General features: G+C 47.8%; 1 protein-coding gene across 1 annotated transcript in view; it reads right to left on the bottom strand.

Moving 5' to 3' along the window:
* Nucleotides 1-15,263, bottom strand: part of COPA (COPI coat complex subunit alpha) — a 35,358-nt gene that overhangs the window by 19,316 nt on the left and 779 nt on the right. The window contains exons 2-13 of the mRNA XM_079956448.1: nt 14,862-14,975; nt 12,265-12,338; nt 11,783-11,863; nt 11,498-11,574; nt 10,418-10,527; nt 7,255-7,364; nt 6,118-6,217; nt 5,199-5,334; nt 4,603-4,685; nt 2,969-3,119; nt 2,200-2,266; nt 1,550-1,625 (exon numbers count right to left, since the gene is read on the bottom strand). Of these exons, the coding sequence (XP_079812574.1) occupies nt 1,550-1,625; nt 2,200-2,266; nt 2,969-3,119; nt 4,603-4,685; nt 5,199-5,334; nt 6,118-6,217; nt 7,255-7,364; nt 10,418-10,527; nt 11,498-11,574; nt 11,783-11,863; nt 12,265-12,338; nt 14,862-14,975 (1,179 nt within the window). The remainder of the gene's footprint in view (nt 1-1,549; nt 1,626-2,199; nt 2,267-2,968; nt 3,120-4,602; nt 4,686-5,198; nt 5,335-6,117; nt 6,218-7,254; nt 7,365-10,417; nt 10,528-11,497; nt 11,575-11,782; nt 11,864-12,264; nt 12,339-14,861; nt 14,976-15,263) is intronic.

Below are 15,263 nucleotides of genomic sequence, written 5' to 3'. Positions count from 1 at the left end.
ACTGGAGTCCAATAATACCTGGAAGGCCTTCCCTAGTGCAGATGACAAAAAAAAAAACCCAACACACTGGGAACTGCACCTTCTCAACATGTATCAAGTGTAGTCGTTAAAACAGACCAGGATGTCCCAAGCTCAGATCTCTCCTCACTCAGCAGTCTTTTAGGCTAGCTGCCTCAGTCTTCCTACCCCCATTGTTGTTGTTTTGTTGTTGTTTTATTTATACCTCATCCATCTGGCTGGGTGCCCCAGCCACTCTGGGCAGCTTCCAACAAATATAAAAGCATAATAAAACACCAAATGTTAAAGACTTGCTGACACAGGGCTGCCTTCAGGTGTCTTCTAGAAGTTGTGCAGCTCTTTGTCTCCTTGACATCTGGTGGAAGGGCGTTCCACAGGGCGGGAGCCACTACCAATAAGGCCCTCTGCCTGGTTCCCTGTAACTTCATTTCTCTCAGTGAGGGAACCCCCAGAAGGCCCTTGGAGCTGGAACTCAGTGTCTGGGCTGAACGATGGGGGTGGAGATGCTCCTTCATGTATACCATTCCGTCAGTTATACAGGGGATAAGTATACTGGGCCCTCTTTGCATGGTTACTCTGCAAATATCTGCAAATTATCCAACAGTTCCCCACTTGATGATTTTGGTGGTAATGCACATAATCAAAAAGGGAAAGGCCACAAGAATATACCAGTACCGCCTTCATGTTTGGAAAGCACAGTAGGAAACAAATTTTCCTCTTTTTGCTATCACACAAAGTGAAAAGAAGAGCCTTAACACTCTTACCGCTATGAAAATGGAGAGGAAACGGGGCGGCCCAAATATTTGCTTGCAAGAGCTACCAACATCGCGGGATATAAGAGCGAGAATCGAAAGCACCCCAGAGCTCTGGGTGCCAGGAGGAGCTCAGCTCACAGCAAGGCTGGAACGCAACTAGCAGAATTTCTGTGTCTCGGAACGAGGGGAGGTAACATCGCCTTTATAGCAAATGGCGCCTGGCAGCCACGCAGAGCCCATAAATCTGCTAATGTGGGAGGCTGCCTGGCTCATGCATCACTGGAACTCGCTCCGGGAGCTTTTACTGCCGTGACGTCAGAGGCAGGGGAGACCCAGCTGGAACTTCAACTCCCAAGTGGAACGAGAGGCACTTGGAAGGAAGAAGTTCCAGCGGCACATTTTGATGGGCAGATTACACGCCTGGTCTGGAATTGGCCAAGAGGGAGAGAATGAGCACTGGGCACTTGTACAGCTACTTTGGAAGCAGAGAGGCCTGCCTGGGACGGAGCTGCTTTGCTAGGAGATCCATCACGACAGGCAAGCCAGTGAGGCAGCCTGCTGGGCAGAGAGGCAGGATGGATAGTTTCTAATAACTGATTTATAAAAAATATATTTGCAACCGTAAAAGCGAGGGGGACAAACATGAATTTTTCAAGTCAAAAGAACCTGCCAAGCGCATGTGGGCTCCGCAGGAATGGTGGAGAAGGAACCCAGTTGTGATTTTCGGAGGGCGGGGGAAGGCGGTGGAGGCAGGGAGGAACAGATGCAAAGCTCACCATCAGGATTCTGGGAATCAGCATCCTTAGGAATGGTGTACAGGTCGTAGGTGCTGTTCTCCAGATTACTGGCTCTCTGTGGAGAGAGGAAGAATTCTACACGTCAGACCAGCTCTCTTGGGACTAGGATTTCTTTCAACTGTTTGTGCTTGTTTCTTTTGCTTGGCAATCGCGCTCCAGCATTCGGCACTAGCCTGCAGGTCAAGCCCAGGGGAAGCCCCACATAGAGCGCACTGCAGTAATCCAGATTTAGTAATCTAGAATTAGGCAAATTCAAGGAAGAGAAGATCTATCCGTGGGCATTAAGCCACAAAGGCAATAGACTACCTCTGAATCTGGAGGATCCAAATCTGCAAATACAAGCTGGGAGGGGCCGGGGGGGGGGGTTGCCTCCCTGGAGGTATCTGGTTGGTTACTGTGGGAAGTAAGGATACTGGACTAGAAGGGCCCTTTTTGTCGAAGGCAAGTAGCAGGTTCCTTGGGCAGCCGCCCTGTTCTTCCACTTTCTGAAAAGGTGGACATGCACATCACCCCTGCAGGACTGAGCCCCACAAGTGGCAAGGCCTCAAAACGAGCCCCCAAACCCCTTAGCAAAGGGCAATGAAGTCACCCAACAAGGCTTGCGGAACTCCAGGTTAGCTTCAGCTTACTGTGCAGAGGAGGACGGCGTTCTCCGCAGGGTTGTAGGACATGTTGAACACAGGGAACTTGGAGCCGCTGAGAAGGAGGAAAGTAACAAATGAGGAAAGCAGGGAGAACACAAATAGTAGCTGGCCTGTGTCACAGCTCTGGCTTAAAGCAGCAGCCACTGATGCAGAAGGAAAGGAACCCCATGCCCCCCCCAAAGATCCTGGGCTGCAAGGTGCTCTGCTGGTTGTCTGCCTCCATGGTTAGGAGGTGGTAATGCTTCTGAACTACAGTAGCTGGTAACCACAGTGTGAGAGAGAGAGAGCCAGTGTGGTGTAGTGGTTAAGAGCGGTAGACTCGTAATCTGGTGAACCAGGTTTGATTCCCTGCTCCTCCACATGCAGCTGCTAGGTGACCTTGGGCCAGTCACACTTCTTTGAAGTCTCTCAGCCCCACTCACCTCACAGAGTGTTTGTTGTGGGGGAGGAAGGGAAAGGAGAATATTAGCCGCTTTGAGACTCCTTCGGGTAGTGATAAAGCAGGATATCAAATCCAAACTACTGCTCCTCCTCCTCTCGTGTTCGGGGCCTGCTTGCCGGTTTCCCAACAAAGGCAGCTGGCTGACCTCTGTGAGAACAGGATGCTGGACTCGATGGGCCACTGGCGTGATCCAGTAGGCTCTTATGGTATTCTTGTGTACAAGCAGCGCATGCAGCCTTCTCCGCCCACAAGCACAAAACAACCACCTAGCAACAGTGGTGGAAGACATCGAGCGGAAGAGGACCTCCTCACCTTCTCAGCTGCATTACGGCAACATCTTTGGAGCTGTTGAAGTCCAGCTGTCGCAGGAAGCGGTCCTTCACGTAGTAGAGCATGTTGCCATGCACAGCGTATGCTGGTCGCTCGCGCTCCAGCTTGAAGACAATCATGCCGCCATCGTGTCCTGGAGACCGGAGGGAGAGGCAGCCGTGTTAAGACTTCTGCAGCCAACGCTACAAGCAGACTCATGGCACCTTGCGGGGGGGGGGGGGGAGGCAAAATAGCATGCCCTCCAGGCTGAAGGGTCACAGCTCAAGGATGGAGCACCTGCCATGTACGCAGAAGGTCAGAGGTTTAATCCCTGGTGTGGAAACAGATTATACCTTATACAGTGGTACCTCAGGTTAAGAACTTAATTCGTTCCAGAGATCTGTTGTTTACCTGAAACTGTTCTTAATCTGAGGTACCACTTTAGCTAATGGGGCCTCCTGCTGCCGCCACACAATTTCTGTTCTCATCCTGAAGTAAAGTTCTTAACCCGAGGTACTATTTCTGGGTTAGCAGAGTCTGTAACCTGAAGCATCTGTAACCTGAAGTACCACTGTACCAGGACAGACTCTAGCTCAGTATTGTCTGCAGTGCCTGGCAGTGGCTCTACAGAATTCTAGGCAGGAGACTGACCAAAGCCTAGCTGGAGATGCCAGGGATTGAATCCGGGGACCTTCCGCTTGCAAGGCAGACACTCTTCCCTATGGCATCTCAAGGTGGGGCTAGGAGAAGCCCCAGCAGCTATTGTCTCAGTGGTGGCCCTGCACCTTTGAGCTCTTCCCTATCTGAGGCAGGAATGTTAAGCTTTTGGCACCAGCTGAAAACCTGGCTATCTTGGGAGCTTAGTGCCAGGATGAATGTTTATTTTATTGGTGCTTTTTGGTAATTTTTGTTTTGTTTTGCAACAACAGCACAACAAAAACAAAGCAGCTGCAGGGCCCCAATCCAGATCAGGTGCCCATGCAGGTTTCCGCCTGAAAATTTGCCTTGCTATTTGACCTCCCCCTCCGAATGCTGTTTGCAGAGAGTGGAAGCTATGTGAGCAATGTGCAGTCAGAAGGGAGAGCTTTTCAACAGGAAATCCAGTACCAGGGCCCAATCGGGAATGAGAGCATGTTCCAGATCCAAGGTTCCACAGCAGCTTATTCTCTCCAAAGACCAACACAGCCAGGTTAAGTGTATTCATTAGAACACTTGACTGTTTTGCAAGCAAAGGCATATTAAAGCAATCATGAGATGTTATAATAATGGCATGTGACTGACAGATCATAAGCCCCACCCACCTGTCAAATTTGGCCTGTGAGGCCAAGCTTGATAAAAGATCTGGCCCCTGGAGCAAAAGATTCCCCCACCCCTGGACCGGACACTGCCAAGTTGTTAGATACATGAACTGATCCTCTGCACTTCATAACATTTTGACCCCATTTTCTTTAAAATTATACAGTTATATCTACCAACTGCAGAGACCATTTTGTGCATGCCATGACATGGGCTTGAAATCACAAAAGCAGATGCCACCATAAATCTGTTTGCCTTTTGGGTGAAGGTGATCCTTTTTTTGGCATCTAGTGAAAACTCATCATCAAATCCAAAGTGACTTCAAGAACAGATCCCATTACCTGCAGCAAAGAGGTTGAGGTTGGGGTGAGCTGCCAACACCCAAAAGCGGTCGTGATCCCTGCGGAAAGTCTGGACTCCCGTGCTGGGAAGGGGAGAATGAAAAACAGAGGCAGACGAATTAACACAAAACAACTGGACTGGTTTATTCAATTGATAGCCTCAAAGCAGCTATTTTCCTAACAGAGGGGGTGGGGAACCTCTGGCCTGCGGACTAAATGTGGCCAACACCATCCAAAAGTTTACTAACACTCCTTCCTCACCTGACCCCAAGATCTGGTGGCTCTGAGTTTTGGATCCCTCCATCACACAGCGGAAGGGCCGGAGGTCAGTGGCAGAGCTTCTGCCTTGTGAGCAGGAGGCCCCAGGGTTCAATCCCCAATGGCACCTCCAGACAGGGCTGGGGAAAAGCTCCCTGCTTAAACTGTGGGGAGCCACTGCAGACAAAATTGATTAGATGGACTGATAGCCTGACTTTCTATAAGGCAGCTTCCTGTGTATTCCAGCCAGGCACTTGGCATTCCAGAGCGTATTCTTTTAAATAGTGCAGGGCCCAATATCCCGAGATCAGGAAGGGCAGGCAGGATGGTGCACTTACCGCTTAGACATATCCCAGACACGGATGCTCTTGTCCTCAGAGTTGCTGAGGATGAGTTCCTGGCGGGGGTGAAACACGGCGCAAGAGACGTTGTTGTAATGTCCGCGGCAGGTGTCTACCTCCCAGGCTTTCGACTCTAAAGATAAGAAGGCTGGTGATCACAAACCACTTCCTTGGCAGAGAGGTCAGGGAAATGAGACCCTCCCCTCGAGCTTGTAGAGCAACTCTACAAGGTCCTACATAGGGAATTGGCCCTGATAGTTGCCTAGAGCAGTTCTGGTGCCCAGCCTTTTCAGGTGCTAATTGTTTTTACCCTTTTAACACTTTTAACGCATTTATACCCCACTTTCCTCCCAAGATGGGATTCAAGGCGGCTTACAACAATTAAAAACAACATTACAAAATAAGTCATGAGCACAAATGAGTTAAAAGCTAAAATGCAGTTAATGATTAAAATGCAGAACACATTTGGAGCCAAGAATTAAAACACAGTTTGCCCCAACGTCAGCCCAGTGGTCAACAGTGCCTGCAACTTAGTTTCCAAAGGCCTTGGCCTTCTGGCAGAAGGATAACAACCAAAGGCCATCACTTCCAGGCTCTGCTTGCCTGCCTCCCAAGGAAGCTCAAGCCAGACGGACTTTTAAACTGGGCCGGCAAGGCATTCCTAAGGCTTCTGCAATCTTCTACTGCAGCTTGGCATAAGTTTGCCCGCTTTCTTCCCCTAACCTACCAGAGAAGCAATTCCTTCTGGTGCTGGGCTCATTTCTAAACAGCTATCAATGCTGGATCAGATTCCCACCCTGCAGCCAAGGTTCCTTCTCTTAAGTGCCCAGCCAGCCTAGCAGTGTATGCGGCTGGGTCCTTGCTCTTGCAACTTGACTCCATGGAGGGAGGGAGGGAGGAAGTGAACGGCGCTTACCATTCATCCGCCAGATCTTGACTTGTCGATCATCAGCCCCTGAAACTATGAGGGGCATGGTGGGGTGGAAAGCGGCCCAGTTCACACCACGGTCGTGCCCCTATGAGAAGAAGGTAACTAATCTCAGGCCGAGGCTGCCATTTTGGGAAGTGGCAACATACAGTGGCAACACGTGCCAGTCAATGGGATGCGAGGAGCAGAGTTGCTGTAGCTGCCACCCCCTGCCTGCTAATCCAAAGGGACCCACTCCATCCCTACAGTCAGAAGGGGCTAATATGGCCCTGCCTCTCTGCTCCTCCCTCAGCAAAAACTCTGTTTTACAATCTGGGCCAAGCGGAGAGGAAACAACTGCAACCGCCTCCTCCCTGGTCTTCTGCAGTCACCCCTGAGCCCTCTCACCTCTTTACCAAGAATTCAGCCATCAAAACCACCCATCTTTCTCACTGACCACATAATGCCCTCGACTCCAATCCACAGTGAGCTCCTTATCTTCAAAGCTCTCCACTCCTCCATCCTAGGAACCTTGTTATTTCCCCACCTTGAGTTTCGTTTATCCAACTCCACCCACACTTGACCAACCCAAGATCTCTTTCTTACACCCTCAAACTTCCCTGCCCTTTCACCCTTTCCTCCTCTTTTATGTCCGGAACCACCTTCCAGAACACCCCTTTGAGGCCACCTCTCTAACTTGCTTCAAATCCTTCCTTCAAACACCCACCCTGCTTTCCCCCCAAAGCCTTTGCCATAACCTTTCAGTATCCAAATTATTAAGTCCAAGAACTGCAACGGACGTGAACTCTTCCCCCTGCCTGCTCTCTACTTCATTTCCCATCCCGCTTCTGGTACTGTTCCCCAGAGCTGAATTTTAGACCACACGCTTCTCAGGGCAGGGTGCTATGCTCTTAATACTTGGGTGGCACCATATAAACAATGGTTTGCAATAGGCTTGATCCCTGAAGCAAGGATCTTTCTTGCAATCCAGCTCTGGAGGTTGCAGGTCTTGCCTATCCTTGTTGCAGAATTACTCAGGGCAGGGTCCAAAGTCCCTGCCAACAGCTGCTTGTGTTCTGAGCAGTTTAAAATAGCAAATATGCAAAGGTGCCTCCCCCATGCACCCCCTGCCCAAGCCAGGAGTACCTCAAGGACGTGCTTCACCACTGCATCAGTGGTGCCAAAGAGATCTACTCCAGTGATTCCCCTAACGTCCGACTCCACGGCTCCCGGGGAGAGGTTCTTCTTCCTCAGGCCTTCACAAAAGGTGAGAGTGAAGAAAGCAGGGGCAGAACATGAGGTTAGTGAGAGGATGCTCCAAAATTCAGAGACAGGCTGTTTATATAAATGGAAGACATAAACGGGTGAAATGGAACAGAGAGAAAAAGGACCACAGGTTACTTTCATTCCCTACGAACATCTACTAGAACAATGCACAGTTGGAAGCGATTTCTACATTTCTTTGCAGTTCACTAGGGAAACTGAGACGCCTTTGCAATCAGGAAGCAAAAAATCACCAGGCTAGGAATGCTGCCGCTGCTGTGTTACTTGGTTGAAGGCCAAAGAGAAATGGGAAAAAAAGTTAATCGGTACCTTGTATATTGGATCTGAAGCATTCTGGCCTCTTATTTTAAATACAGATTTGGCTGTTAAAAGCTATCAAGTTCACATAACCAGGCGGGCACTTTCAACAAGGAACCTGACGCAATGGGCTGAGATCCAGGAAGGTCTAGGCTCAGACAGCAGCCTCCTTGAGTCGAGAGTGGAAGGAACCACCTGCACGCCTGATCCAGGAGATACTGAAACATCTGGGGCTTCAAGGAGGTGGCAAAGGAACTGAACAACAGATGGAAAATTTTTGGAGAAGCTACACAAATCCAGAGGGAAAGGAGGACACTCACAGAATGAACCAGCTATTTAATACTGTGGGAGAGAGAGTGAGGTGTTTGTGTGAGAGACAGGCAGACAGATGTACAAGAGTTGTGGGGATTAATGTGGTCTGCAGAGCAGTTAGACAGCTTGGTCATGCGAAGGCACTGGTAGTTGGGTACAGTTAAAGGGGACTCTGAAAGCTCAGGCAAGAACTGAAGAACAAGCATCACCCTCGGAGCGTTAGACCACCCTGGACGCAGCTCACAGCACTCCCAACTCATTAGGAAGTCTAGCACCATCATGCTTCTAGAGCTTTTCCAGAACTCCCCACCATTTGCTGCCTGGAACCTCAACAAGGCTCAACCTTTTAAGAGTGCCCCCAGCAAGGAACAGTTAGGAAATTGCTGTGCAACATTAACTCTTGTTAAGCCCTCCCTTTCTGCCATCCATGTCAAGGCTCAGCTTCCACCTGGATTAAAAGGGTGCAGGGAGGAAAAAAAGGAGTTATTTCAGAAACACCCCCAACAGGTTATTGTTAGCATCAAGAGCAGGGAAACTTCAGTTACAATGCAGCTTTTCATGCATTTTAATGCGGCAACCAGACTCCAGACCCAAACTGGCTCCTTTCACACACTCTCTCAGCAGGAACAAGGGGGACCCTGCACTCAGTTGCCCTGGAAACCCACCCATATGGCTGATATGATTGTCTGTTTTCTCCAAGAAGTACAACAAATCCACAACATGCAATAATTATCAGGAGAGTTCGGGATGAGGCTACAAATCACTATAAACCCAGGATGAAATTGCCATTGTCGAAATGTAAGGAACAAGAATTAACACAGGGGGGTGGTGAAAGATATTCCAGGTTCCAATTGCGCTCGGCCAGCTCACTAGGATTTAAGACAAGCTATGGACCTATCTGCATCATGGGGACAATTCTGGCCTAAGGTTGTTGCGCAGGTGACACTCCCTTCATCCCAGCACTTTGCTCTCTAACTGGCATTTTGAGAGAGGATGACAACCAGCAGTGGGAATTAACGCAGCATTTCCAGATCTGTAAAGATGTTGGAAAAGTTTATGGATCTTCCAAACAACCAGTTTGGAATCCTGCTGAGAGAGTCTGTGAACGTAGCAGCAAGGGTGCTGGCAGAAGAGATTACAAAGCTCTCTCCGTCAGTAGCCAGGAAGCAGCAATCCTCTCCCCTCCCCTCCCCACAGCTGGGTCATGTCTGAATGTGTGCTACGAAACTCCAGCAGCCCACCCAGCTGAAAACTGCAGTTGAGAAAGCGGCAAGTCTATTGTGCACTCACGAGGGGAGGGGTCCTTGCCCCCAGTTTTCATGTTCCACACTCCCACCTCCTCAGGCTCCCTCTTTTGCAACCAGGGCATGACTCTCCCTAGCTCAAAGAATTCTGCAAAGAATCCCTTGTCAATGGCCGGAGTGATGGAAGTTGCAGTTCAGCAACAGCTGGAGCACCAAAAGTTCATCATACTTGCTCTACAGGTTCACTTTCCAGAGGGCTTCCAGGAGCTAGACCCCAAGGCCTGCAGCTTCACTGGAGCACGATCCTTCCTCCATGAGCACCCAGGTGCCTTGGCTCCTTTGCTCTGGCCCAGGGGCCCATCATATGGGCCTGCTCACTCCCAAATTGTGTGATGCTGTTTCCACCAGATCAAGAACGGATTCTTAGAACTTGGGGCCCAATGAGATCCAATGCACTATAGAAATTGGGGGAAGAGCATTATTCCATCGTGCATCCAATTAAACTGATACCATGACACACAATTCTTTGATGGAATTTGCTGCTGGAAGATGACATGAGGGCTGCAGCCATAGATGTATTTAAGCAGGGAATCGGCAGCCATAGTGAAGGAAGAGACATCTATCAGCAGCTACTGGCCATGTTAACTAAACTGAATCCCAGTTGCTGGCATCAAAAGTGGAAGAGGGCAGTTGGGAGAGGGCTTCTCAGAGGCATCTGGCTAGCTGCAGAGTAATTTCCTAGAGGTATTTGATTGGTTGGACAACTCTGATCAAACACAGGGCCCCAAGGTTCATGGCTCCTTCCACGTAGTGCTGATTTGCTAGTTGCACATTTACACCCAGCACAGGGGTTTCCTGCACTTCTTAACTGCTGTTAACAGCTGAGGAGCTACAAACTGATGACAAGTGAGCAGAGTGGGCAGTTTCTACCCAAAATTAAAAGGAATCAAGCAAAACAGAGGGAAACACAGTGCCAGGATCTCCTGTGGTTTCACAGCACCTTCTGCAAAGCAGAGCTGGTGCCATAGGAATGGGGCTGGACTCTAATTACTCCTCTGCCCTGCCAGGATGGTCTACAGTCAACTTCTCCTTCTCTTGTGCTCCGCTTTCAACAACTGCAGTTTTAACCGCGATGCTGCTGCTGGACAGCCCCCTCGACCTGGGCAGCTCACCAGAAATATCCCAAACGCGCACAGTCTGATCCAAGCTGGCTGATACCACCAGGTCCTCCGAAGGGTGAAACTGAGCGCACATCACGTAATGGTTGTGTCCAGTCAGCACACTAGGAAGAAGGCAAGGAAGAGAGGGAAACACTTATGAGTAGTTCCTCTGAGTATTCAGGATCAAAGTCATTCATTCAACAAGATGGCAGGGAGCAATTTATTTAGAAAATTCATGAGCCATCCCTTCAGCACAAATCTCTTGCAAAGGGCTGAGAATGGATGTCAGGGGCCAGATGCCCTTTTGCGCCGTTTCTGACAAGGCCAGAAAAACAACAGCATTTCTTGGCTCTCCAGATCTCCACACTCTCGGCTATCTGCAATGTACTAAGTGAGGAAATTCACTTCAAGCAGCAGCTGTCAAACATGAGATCTGCTATCCACCTTCCACCTACAAACTCCCAGGAGAATCACGTTCAAAGGAAGAGGCTTGGTGAGAACTCCAGTCACGCTTCTCACTCTCAGCTTACTGATTATTTATTTTTAATTATTAAGTGTTATTATTAATTTTATTACTTGCCCTTTACCAACAAGTCCCATGGCGAGTTACAGGAATTTAAAACTCAGAATTAAAAACAGTTAAAACATATTGCATTCACAATAGGCTGGTTTCTGAAACACATAATTCAGGTAGCATATTTTGTTGCATTTTGATCCCACCCTTCCTTCAAGGAGTCTAGGGTAGCTGATGCAGTTCTCCTCCCTCCTCCTCTTAACAATCCTGCAATGTAAGTTAGGCCGAGAGATAGCACACTCAGAAAGCACCCAGTGGGTTTCAAAGATGAGCAGTTCCAGCCTGACACTAACCACTATGCCTGCCTTATGAGGCTGCTGCATTTCTGAGAAAGTGTACCTGAAATCCTCTGAACGCTTAGAAAATACTATATAAATAATATGACGACAACATGTTTTTATAAATTGTCCAATTTCACCTATGAATTGAAGAATACAAGGCCGAGGGGTTGCTTTCAATAAAAGTGCTTGGGAACCACAAACAAAAGGCATCTGAATGAAGAAATATGTTTTGGTTACCAAACACAGGTTCTAGACTGCCAGTTCCAAACCCGAATGGTTTGATCATCAGAAGCACTCAGGATCCAAGGGTATTCCTACGAACAAAAAACAAAGACACATATCCCTTTCTTTTCTTTCTGCTACATACTGCTTTCATTAAAAAGGCAGCAAAGATACTTTGCAGAGCTGCTACCCCAGTGCTGTTTTAGGGCCTTCAGACCTAAAGGCCTGTAGAGCGGCAAAACAGGATCTTGGCAGGAAAAAGCAAAACAGGCAGGACTGGGAGCGTCTTGCTGGACTCACATGATGGAAGAATGTGGTGCGGATGTAATCCAAGTGGCCCAACAAGGTGAAGAGACAGCGACGCAGCTTGTAATTCCAGACCTGAAAGTCAGACATGACAGGGTGTATACATCAGACAGCTGAGCACTCCAGATTCCCCCACAATCATCACATTTGGCAACTTTAAACATATTCACCCATCTGTGCCAAGACTACTGCTAAATGAGCCTTCTGCCCAGCTATGGCTCTGTCCTGGGTCTCTCCAAAGAAAACAAAGTAAGAGTAAGGGCTATAGGGCTCATCAAGTCCAGCATACTACTTCTGCCTGCTGTCAATCATATCCCACTGAAGAGCCCCAAAGTGGGGTTGTCTTCAGCACTTGACAGTCAGAGATATACTGCCACTGCCCATGCAGGCACTATTGCACAGCCATGGCTAATAGCTTTTGAAAGATTTCTCCTCGTGCTGACTTCTTTGCAAGAGGGTGAAGAGATCCTCGTTACCTTAATTTTGTAGTCGTCCCCTCCAGACACGAAGAGTGGCTGCTGTTTGTGGAAATCAATCCCTCTGACAGGGCCTAGAAACACACACATACAAAAGACCGTGTAAATATTTCCCCATTTCTGGTACTTATTAAACAGGAGTACTCAATAGATTTTTGTCCATTCCAGTTGGCTACTCTGATTTCTTTCTTTCTTTTTTTTTTTTTTTAGGTCTGCCAAATTTATTTATTTTTATTATTAATATTTATTAAAGATTTTCAAATATAACAGAAAAAGAAAAACATCCAAATTTAAAACCTTATTTTCATTGGCATCTTTCCAGGACTTCCCCTCCCCTCCCCCTCTTGTATTCCAATTCTTTCAAATAGATTCAACAAATTCTTACCCCAAATTTTAAAATTATTATCATTGGCCCAATTTAAAAAAAAATATTTTCCCATCCCCTAAAATCGACCTGTTCCCTTCCACGAGTTCCCCTCTTTAATATGCAATACAGATTAAGATAAACAGAAAGATAAAAAAAAAAGAATAAAATGTAATTTAACACCCTTTGGATTCCAAGTTTGCCTCCCCCCTTTCCCGGTTGCGTTCCCAATGTCCATCAATGTCTACTGTCATCCTGGAGCTCCCACATCTAAAACCAGAGTCCTTCACCAGTCCGCTTTGCCGTCTTTTTATTAGTCTTTGCCATCTTTTGGTCATCTTTGGTTTCACATGTCCAATCTTGGAAGGAGTCTATCTTCCAACTTTGTCCCATTCTTGTTATTCTTATTGTTCTTGTTGTTCTCTCTCCTCCTCTTTTTTTTTTCCCCTGCTCTCCTGCACAAATGTTTTAATTCCAAAAAGCTTCTAATTCCTCTGCAGAGGCTTTGTTATTCAGGAACAAAACATTACGTCAAGTCCCTTCCATTCGTCAATAGATAAATCTATTGTCTCCTTTAGTGTGTAGACCTCTGTAGACAAAATAGTGTTCCATTTCTGCAGTTTCCCAGGCGATAAAAAGTCCTATTCAAATTCGATGCCAGCAATACTTGTAGTGTCCCACAGCTCCTCTAGAGGGATTATAGTAACTCAGTTTCCTTCCCGATCACACCCAACAGTCAAAGTAACTTATTATTCCTTGTTTTAAACAATTTATATCCAATTTGTAACAAATGTGACCAGCAAAGTCCTCGGAACAAAGTTCTCTTTTTGTTCTTCCACTTTGACAGCTCCTTTGACAGCTGTCAAAACCTCTATTTCTCCTTTCCTGGCGCTCTTACAGATCGCTCCCGGGGTTTCCGGGGGGGGGGGGGTTGCATTTTAATTCACATTCCACTTTTCTCCTCCAGCCCAGTCTTATAATTTTCCATCGCGAAGTTAATAACTTTATCAAAAAAAAGGTTGCACTCGATCTTAGTTGTCAAATCCTTTGCTTTAGCTCCTCTACAACGGGGGGAGGCTGACTTCCTTTTTCCACCTCCCCCGCTCGCTCCGAATTTAAATAGAATTTTTCCCCTTTTTTAATCCAAGTTCCAATTACTCATGGGTTATTCTTTTAAAGACCAAATTTTCAATGGAAGAAGTCAGCGCTCTCCGTCGAATGGCATGCGGCTTCGCTCGGCAGGGGAAGCGGAGGACTCACAGCACCCCCCCGTCACCCGCTCCGCAGCCTTTAAAAAGGCTCCTTCGCGGGTCGGGGGGCGCAAACGGTGCCCGCCGAGTCACCATGCCCATGGGTTTCAGCGCCCATGGTTTTTGAGGGTCCCCGCGTCGCCGGCGCGGTAGAACCCAGCCCCTGCTGAGCAGGCTCCCTCTGGAGCTCGGAGGGAGTCCGCCATTCGGCAATGGCGCCAACCCGGAAGTCCTACTCTGATTTCTTCTCCCAGTCCCTTCCCTGTCCCAGGACCTTCTCCTGTCAATGAGAAAGAGTTCTTCCTTGACTCATCACTGGGATTCCATAGCCCCAAACCATACTGCGCCTCCAGCTGACTCTTAGTTGCTTTGGCAGCAACAGCAGCTGCAAGACCCCACAGTGACTCTCTTGTCCTCTACACACACACACACCTTCCCTGGGACTGAGATCCAACAGCCTGATGGGGGGTTTGTGTGAGGTTGATGGGCTGCAATTGGGACTAGTTTTAGCCCATGCTTCTTGCAAACCCCACTCAAGAAAGATCTAATTTTCATGAACTCCCACCTTGGAACTTTATACTGCAGCTTCTGTTACAAAAATTCCACCACAGCACTTAAAAACAAATATGCACTCCCCCCCCCCAATATAGCTCCAAGTTCATAGGATAACATGAACAGGAACAAAATAAAGGAAAGCAGTTAATTCAGAGGATGAGTCTCTCTGCATATGAAAAGGTGACAAAGGCCTATATAGGTTTAAGTTAAATTTGCTTTGAAGTGTTGCAGCAAAACATGTCAAAAAACCGTCATACAGGCAATTGAACATCCACTTGCCTATTGGAGATTATCGGATCCACTTGTATTTATGCTTCTACTCACATCATGATTTGCAGTAAGCTGTGCAATAAAGCACCATAGGTGCCCACATTTTTCAGGCAAGAGATCCTGCATATATGTGAACGTTGTAAGGGGGCTCCACTTACCATCATGTTCATCAAATTTGTCAATGAGTGTACACATCCGGTAGTCCCAGAGCTGGATTACTCCATTGTGCAGACTTGTTAAGATCCAAGGCCGCTTAGGGTGAAAGCTCAGCCCTGGGAAGGAAAAGGGGGAAGGATGGTTTTAATGTATTTTTAATCTTTGTTGGAAGCCGCCCAGAGTGGCTGGGGAAGCCCAGCCAGATGGGCGGGGTACAAATAGTAAATTATTATTATTGACAACATATTTGTTCTTATTATTTTTGCTGCCTACATTCCATGCAGTCAGCCAGCAAAATATTTAACATCCAGTGGAAATTTGAAACCGTCTCCTGGGTCACATTCAAATCCACTAACCATTACACCACACTGACTCCAAGGCTCCCCCATCTCTGGTGGATAACT

The sequence above is a fragment of the Podarcis cretensis genome (assembly GCF_951804945.1).
Source record: "Podarcis cretensis genome assembly, chromosome: 16".
NCBI lineage: Eukaryota > Metazoa > Chordata > Lepidosauria > Squamata > Lacertidae > Podarcis > Podarcis cretensis.
The sequence above is the reverse complement of the archived record's forward strand: the minus strand, read 5'-3'. Positions and strand labels throughout refer to the sequence as shown.